The 17,283-nt window shown below is 33.3% G+C and overlaps 1 protein-coding gene across 11 annotated transcripts in view; it reads right to left on the reverse strand.

Moving 5' to 3' along the window:
* Positions 1–17,283, reverse strand: part of LOC127279891 (uncharacterized) — a 258,929-nt gene that overhangs the window by 136,775 nt on the left and 104,871 nt on the right. For 9 of the 11 annotated variants that reach the window (XR_007842734.1, XM_051302535.1, XM_051302532.1 and 6 more), the window contains exon 3: positions 2,083–2,285. Coding sequence is in view for 10 of the 11 variants with exons in the window: in XM_051302535.1 (XP_051158492.1) it covers positions 2,083–2,285 (203 nt within the window). In the remaining variant the exon portion in view is untranslated. Of the gene's footprint in view, positions 1–661; positions 1,067–1,536; positions 2,024–2,082; positions 2,286–17,283 lie in introns of those variants that run through there. The other 2 variants (XM_051302540.1, XM_051302539.1) reach the window with 2 other exon arrangements.

Consider the following 17,283-nt stretch of genomic DNA (forward strand, 5'->3'; position numbering starts at 1 on the left):
ATTGAAATGAATTGGTTGATATATATATATAAAGTATAGATTTGATTTAAATTTTAAGAATTAATAAAAATCGAAAATTTATATTTTAACTAAAAAATTTTGTGCTTTTTTAAATTCAAGTTAATACATAAAATAATTTTATTCATTGCATTGAAACGAATCGATTCGTGTATATATATAAAGTATATGTTTCACCCAGAATGAATTAAAATTTTCTTAATTTTTCAAAAAATTTAATTATTGAGTATTATTACCGAGTATTACCAGGCAAGTGTACACTTGACTACCAGAGTAAATTCCCCTTCGGTTATATATCACTTACATTATAGAAAATAATTAATATTTAACAGATTTAATCAAAATATCCATATTAACAGTAAATAACATTTTAAAAAATTATTCGACATATTGGATCCGTCATTTTGAAAACTGATATCGGATTTGTAATCAGCGACCCAAATAACCTCTGAGTAACGAGTTTCATGCAAATACGATAATTTTTTAAAAAAATCTTCTGACATATTGGAACCGCCATTTTGAATTTTTAAAAAACTGATATCGGATTCTTAATTAGCAACTCCAAAAACCCTTAAGGGTACAGTGATTTGTAAACTTTGTTGCGTAGAAAAATATATAACTGAAAGGGTTAATATAATATTCATTTATGATGTGAATATTCATTTATTGAAATTTATAGAGTATTTTTATTCCATCTGAGTAATAAAATAAACTATAGAATTAGATAAACATTCATTTCTCGGAATTTATGAGATTGGAATGTTTAGATAATGTTGAATAGAGTGTTTAGAATCAAAACAAAATCCGAGTCTATTTAGTAACGTGTCAGGACACGTAAATGTATTACTATATATTTCTGTTTTTGAGCTTGGAACGAAATAAGATTTATACTTATTTTTGTTTCGTTCCTCGGCACGAAATATAATTACCTCTTATTTTGTATCGTGCCGGGACACAAAACAAATTTCTTAAGTAATTTACTTCTATGCCTCTGGCACGGAACGGAACAAAATTATAATTCATTTTAGTTCCGTTTTCGGACACATCCCTGAAAAAATACATATAAATAGAAATTAAATAAATAATTAGGTTCATATAAAAATAAATATAATAAAAAATTCTATTTCTTACATTTTAAAATAATTTTAGTTTTCCATTTTTTTAAAACCAAATTGTTCGTTTTTCTAAACTTTGGGTGTCCAGAAACTTTTAAAAAAATTAAAGAAAAAATTTTTCAGTATAAATTTAGTTCAAAGTTCACCTGAACTCCTTGCGACAACAAAAAACCATAATTTTTCAATTAAATATTTTCAAAAATTGTAATCAAATTCTTTAAAAAGTTCAATTGTTTTCAAATTTCTCAATTAAAGTTTACAAAATTTCAAAACTTTCAATAATTTTAAATTAATTTTTGCTAAAATTATTGATTTTCTTCTGTTGGGACAAATACATTGCTAAATATTTTAATTTTTTAGAAAATAATCTTTGAAACAATGATATTTTTCTAAACTGTTTAATTAGTTGCACATTATAAAATTTTCAAAAGTTCATGACAAACAATAGTGCATGGAAAACAATCTATAAAACACGATTAAAAACGATTGAATATAATAAGAAAGTCAATCGTCCTGAATTGTAAGAACACGATTCAGAAACACGATTGAGGACAATAGAAATTTCTTTCTTATTGTTTTCAATCGGTTTTTTCTGGAATTGTATTTTTATGGCCTTAAACTATAAGAAACCGTCATAAAAAAATCGATTTTTTGGTCGATAAAACAGTTTTCTCAAACCCGGTCACATATTATTTTTCAAAGTATAAATTTTGATATTAACACATTTATAAACTGTCAGAAATATTTCTTTTTTATAAAAATCACGAATTTATATCAAGCTAATTTTTTTGAGGCCGTAAATAACCTTTCTTCATTTTTATAAGTTAATTACACTTATTGTATCATGGTTGTAACATGGTCCGGATACTTCATACTAATCCTATAAACAACTAATAATAGACTGAGTTAAAAATTATAACTGTAGGGTTGTCTCCCTTATTTAACTCACCTCCGATGACAATTGATTTGCTTTTCTGTTTCATTAGTTCCGCAATGCTTGGAAATATGTGAATGTGTTGCAAATAAAAAATGACTAGCCAGGTAATTCCAAATGTTGTTAAACCTTGCTCATGTGTCAGTAAGCATGTACTTAACCACTTTTTTAAGAATAATATCATTTTTCTACAAAGCGGAAACGACGTTATAAAAAGCCTGCAACATTTAAAAAATGTATACTTAAGTATAGAAGTAACAATTATGAGATATAGTCATCCCCCGCATTTTCACTGTAAAAAATTTTGAAAATTTTCCCTAAGATTCCTTGGGGAATAATCTATAAATGCATAGAGAAATGTGCGTCAACTTCGATTTGGTGAAATTTTTCCTGATTATTGAAAATTTCTACTAAATTGAGAAAAACTGATTAAATGTTAGGAAATTTTCCTCAAAATAGTAGGAAATAGTAATTTCACTACGACTCTCTGAAATTTTCCACAAAATAGACAAAAAATCCAATATTAGTTTGGGGAAGTTGGATTACACAGGTGAACACTAATTTTGGTGCGGCAAATGTCAAAGCTGTTTCTGATAGAATTTTTGATGCTGAACACGAATCCGTAAACGAAAAGTTCCTAACAGTTCTAGTTTCTGAGAAAAAAGGGTTTAAAATGTCAAAAAATCGCATTTTTTGGCAAACTTTGAGTCCCTCTAGCACTGAAATAAAAGGTCGTAGAACCTTCCACTTGGGCTTAAATTCACACCGTGCCTGAACCAAAAAAAAGTTTCACTAAAATGGATCCACAATCGGGTTTTAGGGGATCATTCTACATCATATCAGAAGTAAAAATTTGTTGAGATCAAAATCCTAGCTGCTCCTTTTTTTGAGATATCGGTATTTTCGTTTATTGAATTTTGCAAATATTTTAAAACCACTCAGTTTGGAACTTGTAACTACATGTAGGCAAACAAATCTTACAAAAAGTATCTTAAATATATTTTTTATACAGGGTGTTCCAAAAGTATGGAAACTTGGAAATATCTCGAAAAGTACGAATTTTTGTAAAAAATGTTCAAGACAAAAGTTGTTCCAAACAAAAAGATGTACATCTTTGAAACCAAAAAATTGGTCCCGGAGCCCAATGTTGGGTCCTACAATGAAAAAAGTGGTTTTCTTAAATGAGACCACAAATTTTCAGTATCAAATTCGTAATCCCCATGAAATTCTGCGTTCAGACATGTGGTATAAGTGCCCAAAATATTGGGCCCAATCTAAGATATTGGGTCCAAAATTTATCAACAGCTAAATAAATTTTAAAAAATCGCATCTTGGAGGGATTTTGAGATCACAGGATTAGAAATTGGAAGCTAATTTTCAAATTGGGCATAGAGCCCAATGTAAGATTCCGCCGCCCAATTTGAGGCCCACATTAAAAAAAATTAGTTGTTTAAATAAAACCCACTAATTTTCAGTATCCAATTCAGAATCGTTATGAAATTCTGGGTTTAAACTGTAGTACAAAAGCCAAAAAATATTGGGCCCAATGTCTGGGATTGGACTCGACACTTTTTGACAAATAAATAAATTTATAAAATCGCATCTTTTGGAGTTTTTGTGGTCACAGGATTAGAAATTCAAAGCTACTTTTCAAATTGCCCAATGTAAGATTCCGCAGCCCAATATGAGGCCTACAGTAAAAAAATTAGTTTCCTTCCATTTCGTAATCGTTCTGAAATTCTGGGTTTAGACTTCTGTGGTTGAAAGGCATAACAGCATATTAAATTTCATATGAATTCGTGCGTTTTATTAAATGTGATAAACGTATTTTAAAAATACATTAAATAATGAGACTAAATGCCGAATACCAAACACATCCGTTGATTTTCTGATTTGACAGAGCTAGATGAATATTAAAACTCATTTTTCTCAAAATCGTGACAAATGCAGTTGTGCTGTTATGCTTTTCAACCACAGACTTGTGGTACAAATTCCAAAAATATTGGGCCCTCACATTGGGCTGCATAATCTTACATTGGGCTCTATGCTCAATTTGAAAATTAGTTTCCAATTTCTAATCCTGTGATCTCAAAATCCCTCCAAGATGCGATTTATTAAAATTTATTTATCTGTAGATAAATTTTGGACCAAACATCTTGGATTGGGCCCAATATTTTGGGCACTTATACCACATGTCTGAAAGCAGAATTTCATGGGGATTACGAATTTTATACTAAAAATTAGTGGTCTGATTTAAGAAAACCACTTTTTTCATTGTAGGGCCCAACATTGGGCTCCGGGCCTAATTTTTTGGTTTCAAAGATGTACATCTTTTTGTTTGGAACAACTTTTGTCTTGAACATTTTTTACAAAAATTCGTACTTTTCGAGATATTTCCAAGTTTCCATACTTTTGGAACACCCTGTTGTATGTATATACATTTAAAAACCTTGAAAATAAAAACTTAATGAAGAAAATTGGTTAATATTTGTTAATATATTAATTTTTTTTATATTTACCTCAATTAAAAGCCGATTTTCAATTTTTTTTGATATTTTAGGTCATACCTATTTCCAAACTCTTTATATTTATGTTAAATATATTTGTTATATTTTAATACTTCTTGCACAACAAATTAATTTATATGAATTAGAAAGAACGAAAAAATAAAATTTTTTATTGCAACTGGTAGAGAATGATGTTCGTAAAATATCATAAGCAAAATAACAAGTTGATTAATTTTCAAACTGAACAATAGATATAAAACTTTGAAACAAAAAAGTATATAAATGGATACCTTGCATGAACTATAATAATCAGTATAATACAAACTCACTTAAAAGTAACGAGATAAAAATTCGACAATTGTTTGCAAAGTTTGCCTACAAGTAGTTACAAGTTCCAAACTCAGTGTTTTTAAAATATTCGCAAAATTCAATAAACGAAAATACCGATATCTCGAAAAAAGAAGCATTTAGGATTTTGATCTGAACGAATTTTTACTTCTGATATGATTTAGAATGATTTCCAAAAACACGATTTTTTGATCCATTTTAGTCAAACTTTTTTTTTGGTTCAGGCACGGTATGAATTGAAGTTTAATGTTTTTACTACAATCCCCAAAAAGCAGGTTTCTGGAACCATGACCTCAAAGTCGATTGTATTACATTTTTGAGTTGCAAAAATAAATTTTGGAAAACTTTGAGCGCGTACCTCTAGCAATGAAACAAAAGATCATAGAAACTTTTATTTGGACTTAAACTATAGTTTAAACTTTAGACAACAATTCTTAAAAATTATATTGATGCAACAATTATTAAAGTTAAAATATTTTTTCTTAAATTTTTTTTAACTTTGAAACAATTGTCATGTAATAAATTTTTATAAAATCTGAAGGTATTGAAAAGCTCCAGCTTCTATTCTACTTCGTAAAAAAGTAATCCCTGCAAAATTTCAAGATGAGCATATATGCCCCCTTTTGGAAATACAGGGGGTCAAAGGGCTGTCATGTCAAAAAAAAGAACCTGCAATATAATTATTATATATTATGTTCCTTTAAGATTTTCGTCTGCTGATTACGAATCTAATCGGTCCGTTTTTAAAAATTGAAAATGGCGGATCGAATATGCTGGACGACAAAAATTTTAAAAATCAATTCAATTTACTTGAAAATGGTTACTCGGGGGTTTTTGGGGTCGCTGATTACGAATCTACGATCCGTTTTTAAATTACAAAATGGCGGACCCAATATATCCAATAAAGGCTAGATGTAATGCCGAATCCAACCAACAAAGGTAAGATGGAATAATTGAACCAACGAAGGCAAGATGTAATCAGCAACGCGATCAAAAAAGACAAGGTATAATGGTCCAAACGACACATCATTATATGATTTTATAATTAATCCAACAGTATGGATTCGGCTGCATCTCGATCCTCAAACTGCCTCTAAAAACTCTACTCGCTCCTACTGAGAGTTTATTGATTAGTCTTTTCTGTGCCAATCTGGTTGCATCAGTCAGGCTGAAAATAAATTAATCTCGGCAGTTAAAGTTCAATGATTCGAATATAAGAGTTTCTCTTGGATCCTTGAGGTGTTTACTTTTAATAAATTGTTAATCTGAATTTACTGTAGTTTACAATATTTTGTTTTATTCCCCTTTTTTTCTGATTACAATATTTTTCATTAAGGGAGCTTTACATTTCTCCACCATGGTCGAGGAAGCTAATAGTTGGTTATAATTGCAACGTTACAATGCCCCCTCCCAGAGCATAAAAGTGGGTGAAGCCAAAACATTACTGACCACAAAATTTTATCCATTTATTAACATACTTCATTTTACTTTTCTAGTTTCAAATCTCACCTCTTGGATGCAAAAGCATCTCCAAAAAAAGGAACCATGAATAAAGAATATGTAAGTTTAAACAAATGAACATTTATTAATCAATTAATGAATGTTATTAATGGTACATTAATTACAATTGTCGTTATAGGCAATTGAGGTAGTAACAATAATTGGTTGTTATCGACATTAGAGTGTTGTCGGTGACGGGTCGTGGGTACCACTAGCGAACAAAATGTAATTGGCTCTAAATAAAATTGAATGGAAAAGAAATAAAAGAAAAACCTACTTTGCCTATAAAATTTTTTTTGTGGTTGCACGACGACAAAAGAAAGAATGGATATAAGATTTCGTTCCATTATTTATTCGGTAATGAGACCGTTCTCTCTTAATAAATAATCCAATATTATATGTGGATTCGGGAAAAGTGGATCGATTGTTTCGTCATTAAGTTCTGACACCAACTTTCCTCAATTGGTGGGTTCATGACTAATTCGCCACTTCCTATGGAGCTCCTCGCGATCTCGTTCGATCGCCCTCGAGACTCTTTCGCCGAAATTGATATTGGCCCCAGAAGTTTTGAATTGGGAGGCCCGGGTTGCCGACATAAGTAATTTCGGGCCAAGGACCGAAGATGGCTTATGGGTAGACCAGATGGAGTACGCCATTAACAGGCAGTACTTCTGGCTGGTAATTATTAAAGTTGATTTTGTCCTGAAATGAGAAGGAACCTTTCCAGGTGTTAACGGTCCTGGAGGTTGGAGGGTTTTCCATCTCGTTTACGAGTGACGCGAATACCGCGCCCGTTGGTGGAGGGTCTCGTCCTAGGTTTAAGAAGACCGGAGAGATCTGAATAGAGGCATGTTGGGCCGTATTAAAGGCGAAACGAAAATCACCCAGATACGTGTCCCATTGACGCTGTGTTGTTTTTATATAAGAACGTAACATTGCTTTTATGACCCTATTCACCCTCTCTACGGGGTTTGCCTGAGGATGGTATTTAGGAGTTTTGCTGACTCGGATTTTATAGGCTTTTCAAAGCTCATCAACAGCTTTGTTGGAGAACTCAGTACCATTATCTGAAAATAAGAAAGAGGAGGTACCCCAACGATTTATTACGAAGTCTTTGAAACCTTTAATGATAGCCGGACCCGTCGCTTTACGAAGAGGGACGACCTCTATCCACCGCGTGAAAAAGTCTTGAAAAATGAGAATATACTGGTGCTGAGATGAGGAGGGAGTATACGGTCCCATAATATCAGCGCCTACTATATACCAGGGCTGTTCTATGACGCGGTTTCCTATTTCGCCGATTGGTTTCTTTGGTTCAGTTTTGCACGTCTGGCAAGTCGGACAGAGTTTGATGACGTCGCGGTAGTAACCTGGCCAATAATATCTTAGTGAAACCCGGTGGAAGGTACGTTCCACCCCTTGATGTCCAGCCTGAGGCTCGTCATGAGCCTCGGTTAAGACTTTAAGGTGGAGATCCCGAGGAAGAACTAGTTTCCATGCGGTTAGGTCCTCTACTGTAAAATCTAATAGTTTGTTAGGGATGTGGTGGTACAGAAGATCATCATCTACCTTCCAGTTAGGAAAGGCTTGGGGATGGCCTAAAACATCTTCCTTTCTTTTAAAATACCACTTATTTAATGTATCAACGATCGCGGCGAGGGGATCCAAGTTTTCGGTGTCTTGGTCCAAACGAGACAGAAAATCGGGGACGACATTAAGCGTGCCTTTGCTGTATTGGACATCGAAGTTGTATTTCGAGAGCTCGAGAGCCCAACTTGCCAATCGGCTGGTCGGATCTTTAAGTGATTTCAACCATTTCAGGCTGTGGCTTGGATATGTCTTGGCTTTCTTCCCAACGCCATTTTTCAGCGGACCTAAGAAGTAGTGTTAGGGGTTCTGCGAGAGTTGATAGTTTTGGAATGAAGCGCCTGTAGCAAGAGGCGAAGCCTAAGAACCTACGAAGTTGACGAATGTTATCAGGAGCGGGGTATTCTAGAAATGGGGCCAGTTTGGCTGGATCTATTTTTACTCCCTCATTGTTAACAATGAATCCTAAATAGCGGATCTCGTTCCTGAAGAAAGAACATTTGTCGGGGTTGATAGTAAGACCTGCTTCTTTGATGCGCTTCAGGACTTCTTTTAACCACTTTATATGTTCTTCAAATGTCTCAGTAGCTACTATGATATCGTCCAGGTAGGCGAATACTAATGGTTCCTTTTCTGGGCCTAGCATTTTTTCTATAAGCCTTTGAATGGTTGCCGGAGAGCCTGTAAGGCCGAAGGGCATTGTTTTGTACTGAAAGTTTCCTCTACCAAGTACTGAGAATGCTGTTACTTCCCTACTTTCGAGCTCTAACAGGACTTGATGAAAGGCTAGTTCTAGGTCTATGGAGGATATGTAGTTTGCTGACTGGAGAGTGTCAAGTATATGGGCCATTGAAGGTAGTGGATATGCGTCCTTTTTAGAGACTTTATTAACGTATCTATAGTCAATGCATAGACGATAGGTGCCGTTAGGTTTTAGGGTCATTACTGTGCGTGAGTTTCCGCCGCTTTTTGAAGGCTCAATGATGTCCCATTCGATAAGTTTATCGATGAGTTTGTTCATTTCCCTCATTATTGCGGGGAAACGCCTAACAAATTTGGCTCTGTTTGGTAGGTGACCGTTCACATCTATAACATGTTCAACTAGGTAAGTTCGGCCATGTTTTTGGGGTTTTGGGGCATAGAGTTTCAAAAATTCCTCTACAGCGTCGATTCGCTCCCTAGTGAGTTCTTTAAGAGCAGAACAGTCTTCACTATTGGACCTATCGGGGGTACAAAGGAGTTCTGTTATTGGAGCAATTAATCCAATGTCCAGTATTATTTTTACTGTATTTGTACTCCCGTCTAACAGTAATTTAAAAATACGAATGGCATCGATGCCGAGTATACATTCGTAATTAAAGTCTTTGACGATAATAAAAGGAATCTCTTTTGTGACTGAATTTATCTCGCAGGGTAAACTGACTTGGCCTAAAGTTTCCTGTGATGCGCCGTTTGGGAAAACTATAGCTTTTATTTTAGAGCTTTCTAAGCTTGAATCTAGGTTATGCATTAGTTTCGCGCTAGTATCGCTGAGAATTGAACGAGAAGATCCTGTATCTATTAAAGCATTAAGTTTCTTGTTTCCAATTTTAATTTTGACAAAAAGACGTTCGTTCACGTTATCTATTTTTAGGGCCGAGCAATCTTGGCTTGATTCTGGCTGAGATTCGAGATTCGGTTCTATCCCCCCTTTCACAGTATTCAGCAAATTTAAAATCAATGTTTCTGTTTGCAAGAATGTCGAAGGGTGTAAGTTGTCTGAAGAAGGTAAGAGTTCAGTGATGACATTCTGGTGTGTTTACACCGAGTCTACCACAATTAAATCAATATGTTTGTTTTTCCTTTTTACAATCGAAGGGAGATGTCCGTAAGGGCCCGGGATGCCATGACAGGAAATTGTGGCAAAGTAATGATTTTGTATCCGGTTTTTGGGATTGTGCAGGTTGAATTGCTGAAATCGGGGTCAGAATCTGGTGCGGATTCTATTATCGCTGCGATTCTGGTACCGATTTTTTTTGATTTGCTATGCTCGTGGTAGGCGAATTCCGGCAAAAATGAATATTCCGGGGTAGGTGGCGGTTTGTATTTTTTTATTGTTGCCCATTCTACTTCCCATTCTTGTTAATTTATCTAAATCTGTGATTTCGTTTCTTTTTATTACCCGTTTATATTCCGGACTCAAACCTCGGTGCGCATAATCTACCTGTTCGTCAGTGGGTACATGTCTACCTAATTTATGGTAAAGCCCTTGAAGGCAGGTTAGGTAATCTTTTATTTTCTCTTTTGAACCTTGTGTCCTACTTCGTATTTGGTCACGTATTCTATAATCAAAATTGTCATCGCCGAATCTTGAGCGAAAAGCCAATTTAAATTCTGACCATGAGTACCATAGGTGGCCTAGATCTCGATAATTTTTATACCAAATAAAAGCAACGTCGGTCAGTAGAAGGGGTAGGGCGTTAATTATAACGCTTTTTGAAAGTGGCGAAAAGTCTTTACTTTCGTCTATTTTAGTTAGAAAATTTTCTGCGCTCACGTTATTTGAACCGTCGAATTTAATGTCCCATCGTTTCACTATTCTGCCGATATCATAATAGGTGTTTTGTTTTTGGGGTTGATGAGATCGTGGGTGGTTTACGTGGTTGTAAGGTGTAGGAAGCTGATTTACCTGTTGACCGATTTGCCTGTCTATATTTTGGTTATGGTGATATGCTGATGGGTCATTCATGAACTCAAAGGGGTTTTGACAATCATCTGAAGTATTTAAGAAATAATTGCGTGGCCTGAACTGATAAGCGTTAGTGAGCTTAGGAGGAATAAAAGATTGGTTTTGTCTCTCTAGTAGCGTATTTAAGGTGATTAGATTTTGATTTTGTGTGTCAATGAACGTGCTTGAATGCGCTTGAGACAAGAGTTGGTGCGCTTGGCTAAAAATGCCAGTGTATTTATGAGGAACATCGATGTGGAGCCGTCTAGTGCTCATGTCGATTGGTTTAGAGGCCGGTTTATAAAGTTGATGTGAGTGTACATTATGATTCACAAAAGAAGTAAAAGTCGCTGAAGAAAGCGATTGGCTAACGCTGGTTGTCACGGTTGACGTATTGGTTGTACCCGTTGCTGCACTTGTGGTAGTAGGGGTATAACAGCAATTGTGATGAGTGCTAGAATGGAACAAAAATCCGATTTGCTAGTGTCAAAAAAAAATTTTTCTTTTTAACGAAAAATTCCAATTTAATTAGTGTATTTTAGAAAAAAAACTAATTTATTTTTATTAAAAATAAAATATTTTCAAAAAAAAAATTTTTATAAATTTTATTAGTGGATTTGCGAAAAAAAATCCAATTGGTTTCTATTGATAAAAACTTCAACAAAAAAAATTTTATTCAATTAATGGATTTCACCAAAAAAGAATTTTTTTTGTTTTGATTGTTAAAAATTTTTATTCAATTAGTGGATATGACAAAAAAATCAAAAAAAAATTTTTTTTAAAAAAAAATTTTCTCAATTAGTGGATTTGACAAAAAAATACAATTTGTTTTCATCAAAAAAAAATTCCAATATGAAATTTAGTTAGTGGATTTGAAAAGAAAAGAAAACTAATTTCTTTTTCAAAATAGAAAATTAATTGATAAATCAATTTTCCTACATAAGAGAAAATTATTTGTAGGATTTATTATTTTTGGATAATGAAATAACTAATTTTAAGTAATAGCTTTGTATATAATATTTAACATAAACAAAACATATATATGGGACATTCTCTGTCAACGGTAGACCCCCCCTGCCCAAAATTGGTTCAAGTATTTTTTTTAAGACATATGTATATAGAAATAAAAGCTTATTAACCCTATTTTCAAATGCCGTATGGCCTTTTTGAAAAAACCAATATGTCAGACCAATATGGCGGTTATAAGTGCTATAGATCACTCAAAAAAAGTAGTTTATCGTGTTTTAAAATTAAAAAAATCGGACAAGTGCGAGTTACACTCGCATTAAAACCGAGGGTTCCGTACCCTTAAACCTAAAATTTAAGGGGGTTAATGTATGAAGGCAGGTGGAAAAATTCCAGTTTTGCTTAATTTTTCCTGTAATGTGAGCATAAAAACACATAGATAGACACATAGTCACATATAACAAAAATTATCAGTTTTTCCTTGAAAACGCTATGACTATCAACTCCAATCATGCTCACTATATTTTTCTTGTAATCTATACGTAAAAATACGTAAAAATGTATAAGTTTAAAGCCCTCTAGATAAAATTCTCTTCGTTTTTTGAAGAAAATTCATGATTTTTATCGAACATTATCATTTTTTTCTTGAAAACGCTATGATAATCAACTCCAATCGTTCTCGCTATATTTTTTTGTAATCTACACGTAAAAATACGTAAAAATGTATAAATTTGAATCTCTTAAGATAAAATTTTCTTCTTTTTTTATTCGAAAAATCCATGATTTTTTCTAAAAATATGAGTTTTCCTTAAAAACAATATGATCATCAACTCCACTCGTGCTCGCTATATTTTTTCTGTAATCTATACGCAAAAATACGTATGTATACCAAATATGAACTGTCTTGGTCAAATAGTGTGTGCGCTAGGAGGATTAAACGCTTTTTTTCAAAATTTTTGATTTTTCCTTGACAACGCTATGTAAATCGATCCGAATCATGTTCGCTATATTTTTCCTGTAATTTTCACGTAAAAATACATAAATGTATTAAATGTGAGATCTCTATGTGAAAAAATGTGGCCACCAGGGGGGGGGTACATAGTCATTTTTATTGATTTTTGGTAAAAATGCATGGTTTTTCCTTGACAACGCTATAATAATCAATTCCTATGAGATTCGTGTGGTCGCTAAGAGGGGGGTACATGCCTTGCTTCACTAGTCTCATTAATAGGGTTTCCCCTTCGGGTACGGAACCCTAAAAAGTCATCCTAGAACATCGGGAAAAGCATATTTTCGTGTAATTTTTATCGATAAACACGATTGTAATATTTATTTTACCGGAAAAAATTATATGTCGTCCCTAACCTCAAAAAACACGAAAAATGCAGTTTATTGTGTTTTACGCTTAAAAAAGTCATCCTAAAACATCGGGAAAATCATATTGGCATGTAACTTTTACCAATGAACACGAATCTAATATTTATTTTAACGGAAAAAATTATGTGTCGTCCCAAACCTCAAAAAATCACAAAAAAGCCGTTTATTGTGTTTCACGCTTAAAAAAGTCATCCTAAAACATCGGAAAAAGCATATTTTTGTGTAACTTTTATCGATGAACATAAATTGGATATTTATTTTGACGGAAAAAATTATGCGTTGTTCCTAACCTAAAAAACATGGAAAAAGGAAGTTTATCGTGTTTCACGCTTGACACAATCATTATAAAACAATGGGAAAAGCATATTTTCATGTACTACGAAAATATGCTTTTTCCGATGTTTTAGGATGACTTTTTTAAGCGTAAAACACAATAAACTGCATTATTCGTGTTCTTTTGAGGTTAGGGTCGACAGATAATTTTTCCGGTAAAATAAATATTACAATCGTGTTTATCGATAAAAATTACACGAAAATATGCTTTTCCCGATGTTCTAGGATGACTTTTTTAATTTTAAAACACGATAAACTACTTTTTTTGAGTGACCTATAGCACTTATAACCGCTATATTGGTCCGCCATATTGGTTTTTTCAAAAAGGCCATACGGCATTTGAAAATAGGGTTAATAAGCTTTTATTTCTATATACATATGTCTTCAAATACTTGAACCAATTTTGGGCACGGGGGGGTCTCCCGTTGACAGAGAATGTCCCATATATATATATATATTATAACGTGTATTTTAATTGATTTTATTTATTTAAATGAATTTACTAAAAGTTTAATTGTTAATTAATTAATTTATAATGTGGATTTGAGTAAAATACCCGTTATATTTGGTTTATTTTAATTGAATGCCCGAGACGCCAGGTTATTTTGTGGAAAATAACCAAACCATTTATTCAATAAATTTAATATGCTAGCCCAGCTGTAAACAAGGAGAGCGGGTGGGTAAGGAAAATCACCAATATAATTTTTAAACCACACTTTAATTATAATATGAAACAGGTCCAGAAGGAACCTGTGAAACACAGAAATTTAGTTAATATTTTGAGACAGGTCCTGAAGGGACCTGTGAAAATCACAAGTTTTCGTAGAACAATGTTTTTATTTATTAATAATTTTGGCGATCAACTCCGCCGAAAGTTCACTTGAGACACTTTAAATGATGAGAGACTCACCAGATATACGCCGTCGTCCACGTAGAAGTCCTCGTCTCATTTTATTTTTGTACAACACAATTTAATCTTAAGCAAAATTTACAAAGACACTCCTGTCAAAACGCCAAAACGAGAATGATCAAAAATGGCTGTTCGTCCGCGTCATCGCGTCCGTTCGTCGCGCTTCGTCTACATGGTGAGTCTCGCCCGAGTTACAAAAGATCCACCATTGGTAATCGATGCGCGTCAGATGGTAACTTCATTAGTTATCGACGGTCGAAAGAAAGTTCGATAAATGACCGATAGGGGCGCTGCACAATAACATGTGTCTGGAAGATGGCGACGACCAGTGTTTTGACAGGTCTCTGTTATTGAAAGTGAATCTTCGTTTTCCTGGCAATGAAGAATAATTGGGACTCACATCCAATTATACATGCCAGAAAACACCTCCCTTGATGTCCTCCCTCAAGGATATTTAAGTCGATGATCAACCCGACAATTGTGGAATTGGGGAACTTAACCCCGAGTGTTATTTTCATGTAAAGTAAGAGACAGAAAAGTGTTAGTGTTATTCTTAATTTTTATATGATCGGTGAACAATCATCTGACGATTCGCCCATAATGAAATTGGAGAATTTATTGAAATAAATGTAAAATAAAAGTGACAAAATTGAAGTGAAGTACAGTATGATTCCCACTCTGGCGTTCAATTGACGATAAATTAATTAGTTTTCTTTATATGGAACACAGGCAATAAAATGCCGTGTTACAACTCCCTCCTGCCAAGAGTGAGCCAAGGGGGAACAGAACTGGCGAACCGATGAGCTCTCCTCAAAGAGACTTCAGTCAGATAATTGATCACCCAAAATTGTTTCTTAATAAATTTTATATTCATTTAAGTTTTTAAATTTTATGTTCAATTAAAAATTTTCAAATGACCGAATAAGAACTTCGAAAATAAATTATTTAGAATTGAACAAGATGTAGTTTCCTAAATTATTCAACTGTTCAAAACCTGAAAGTAAAGTATAAATTAAGAAAGGAGCAGGATTTGGTTTAATATCGCGGTCAAAGAAAATGGTCAAGTTTACTTATTGTTTAAATTATTGTTAAGTGTAAATTTATTTAGAGTGACGGGGCAAGAGAGAAAACCATGACCACTCTGGCCACAACTTCTGTAGATTCCATGACGGGCTTTAATGGCCTCCCGGAATTTATTTAAATTTATTATTTTTAGGACGTTTGTACGCGACAATATGCCGCGTTACAACTCCCTCCTGCCAAGATGCGGCCCAAGGGGCCGAATAGGTGAGCCCCATCTATCAGGGTCACCTCCTTTGTCTGATCAATGCTCATTATTTAGTTCAAATTACTATTATTTTCAATAGAATAGTCAAAATTATTATGACTGATACAATATACGAGAATCAATTTAAATTTTACCTTCAAGAAGTGTGTATTATTGAAATTTAGATTTTATTTGAAGATTTATTTTACCATGAGATGGTTTAATTTAGTTTATTAATTTGAGAGTTTATTATTTATTTTAATGATGAAATAGAATTTAGATTCGAGTGGTATTCGGTTTGGGCCTTTTTATTAATAATGATTTAGTTATTTAAGTTATATTTATTTATGAATTAAAGGAAATTTTATTTCATAGTTAATTTTAATTGGATAGAATGATTTGCCTCTTAAAATTACTTGTCATCCATTACCGAGTGGTTACGGCATCTGAAATACAAGTTTGACTGCCATCCTTTACCGAGTGGTTACGGCACCAGGATGACCAGTCAAAGTACCATCTCCTACCGAGTGGTTACGGCATCAGGATGATGGTTAAAGTACCATCCCCTACCGAGTGGTTACGGCATCAGGTTGATGGTTAACCATTCTCAAATCAGTTAAGTTCGATTTGAGAATACTTTGAAGTGACTTCTCATTGAATCGAATTAATTAATAATTTGAAATGTCATTTTACAATTCCAAATTGGTTAAGTAATGTGTTTATTATCAATTGGTCAGAATACCATCCCTTACCGAGTGGTTACGGCATTAGGATGATGGTTATCCATTCTCAAATCAGTTAAGTTCGATTTGAGAATAGTTTATTAATTTACAATAACTACACCAAACTCGAATTACCCAATTCGAAAGTTAATTATGTGAAATTTATCACAATTATTGTTAAGTTGATTTTTTTAATAATTTATTTTAGAATTATTAAATTTTTAAGGTTATGGTCTAGAATCTGAATGGATGTTTTATATTTAATTTGAAAGTTAGACTTCAATTTATAATTTATGATTAATTTATCTCAACAGTAAATTTTTGTTATCTTGAAAGTTATGGACTAGGGTTAATTCTTTGGTCCACACAGCATGTTTACAGAATCTGAATTGTATTTATTCTTTAAGTAAATCAGGTCAATTTATCGACTGTTTTTCTTAATTTACATTGATTTAAGATAAATAACCGTCATTTTGGGAAAAATAACGGTAACTCGTTCACAGATTATTAAAGATTTATTTTTGAATTATTTACAGAATCTATCCTTATGAATTTGCTATGGACCATTAGCCAACATTACGTGACCCGATTCAAGTTCCTTTATTTTATTACCATTTAGCTCTACGATTGATTTACCAATAGAATTCAAGTAAGTTTTAGAAGAGCCATTGTCAATCAGTGCCTGAACTTCAGCACCACCAATTAACAATTTAATGTATGGTCTCGAGTGAGGCCCGATTCCACACAATTCATCAAGGTTAATACCAGATTCGCGACACGTTACGTGTGCCGAATCTTGGGTCAAGTTATTTGTATCTTTTTCCTGAACACCCACCGTTTCAGTCAAAAGTTTACAAGTTATTTCTGAATCAGTTAAGCTCGATTCAGAGTGATTTACTGGTGGCTCGACTAATTTCTTACTTGAGTCATTATTGAAAATGTTATTTTCATGTTCTATTAAAGAATTACTTGAATTGGGCGATAATGATGTT

The sequence above is a fragment of the Leptopilina boulardi genome, unplaced genomic scaffold, assembly GCF_019393585.1.
Source record: "Leptopilina boulardi isolate dan_hultmark-lab unplaced genomic scaffold, ZJU_Lbou_2.1 LbouV2_224, whole genome shotgun sequence".
Taxonomy (NCBI): domain Eukaryota; kingdom Metazoa; phylum Arthropoda; class Insecta; order Hymenoptera; family Figitidae; genus Leptopilina; species Leptopilina boulardi.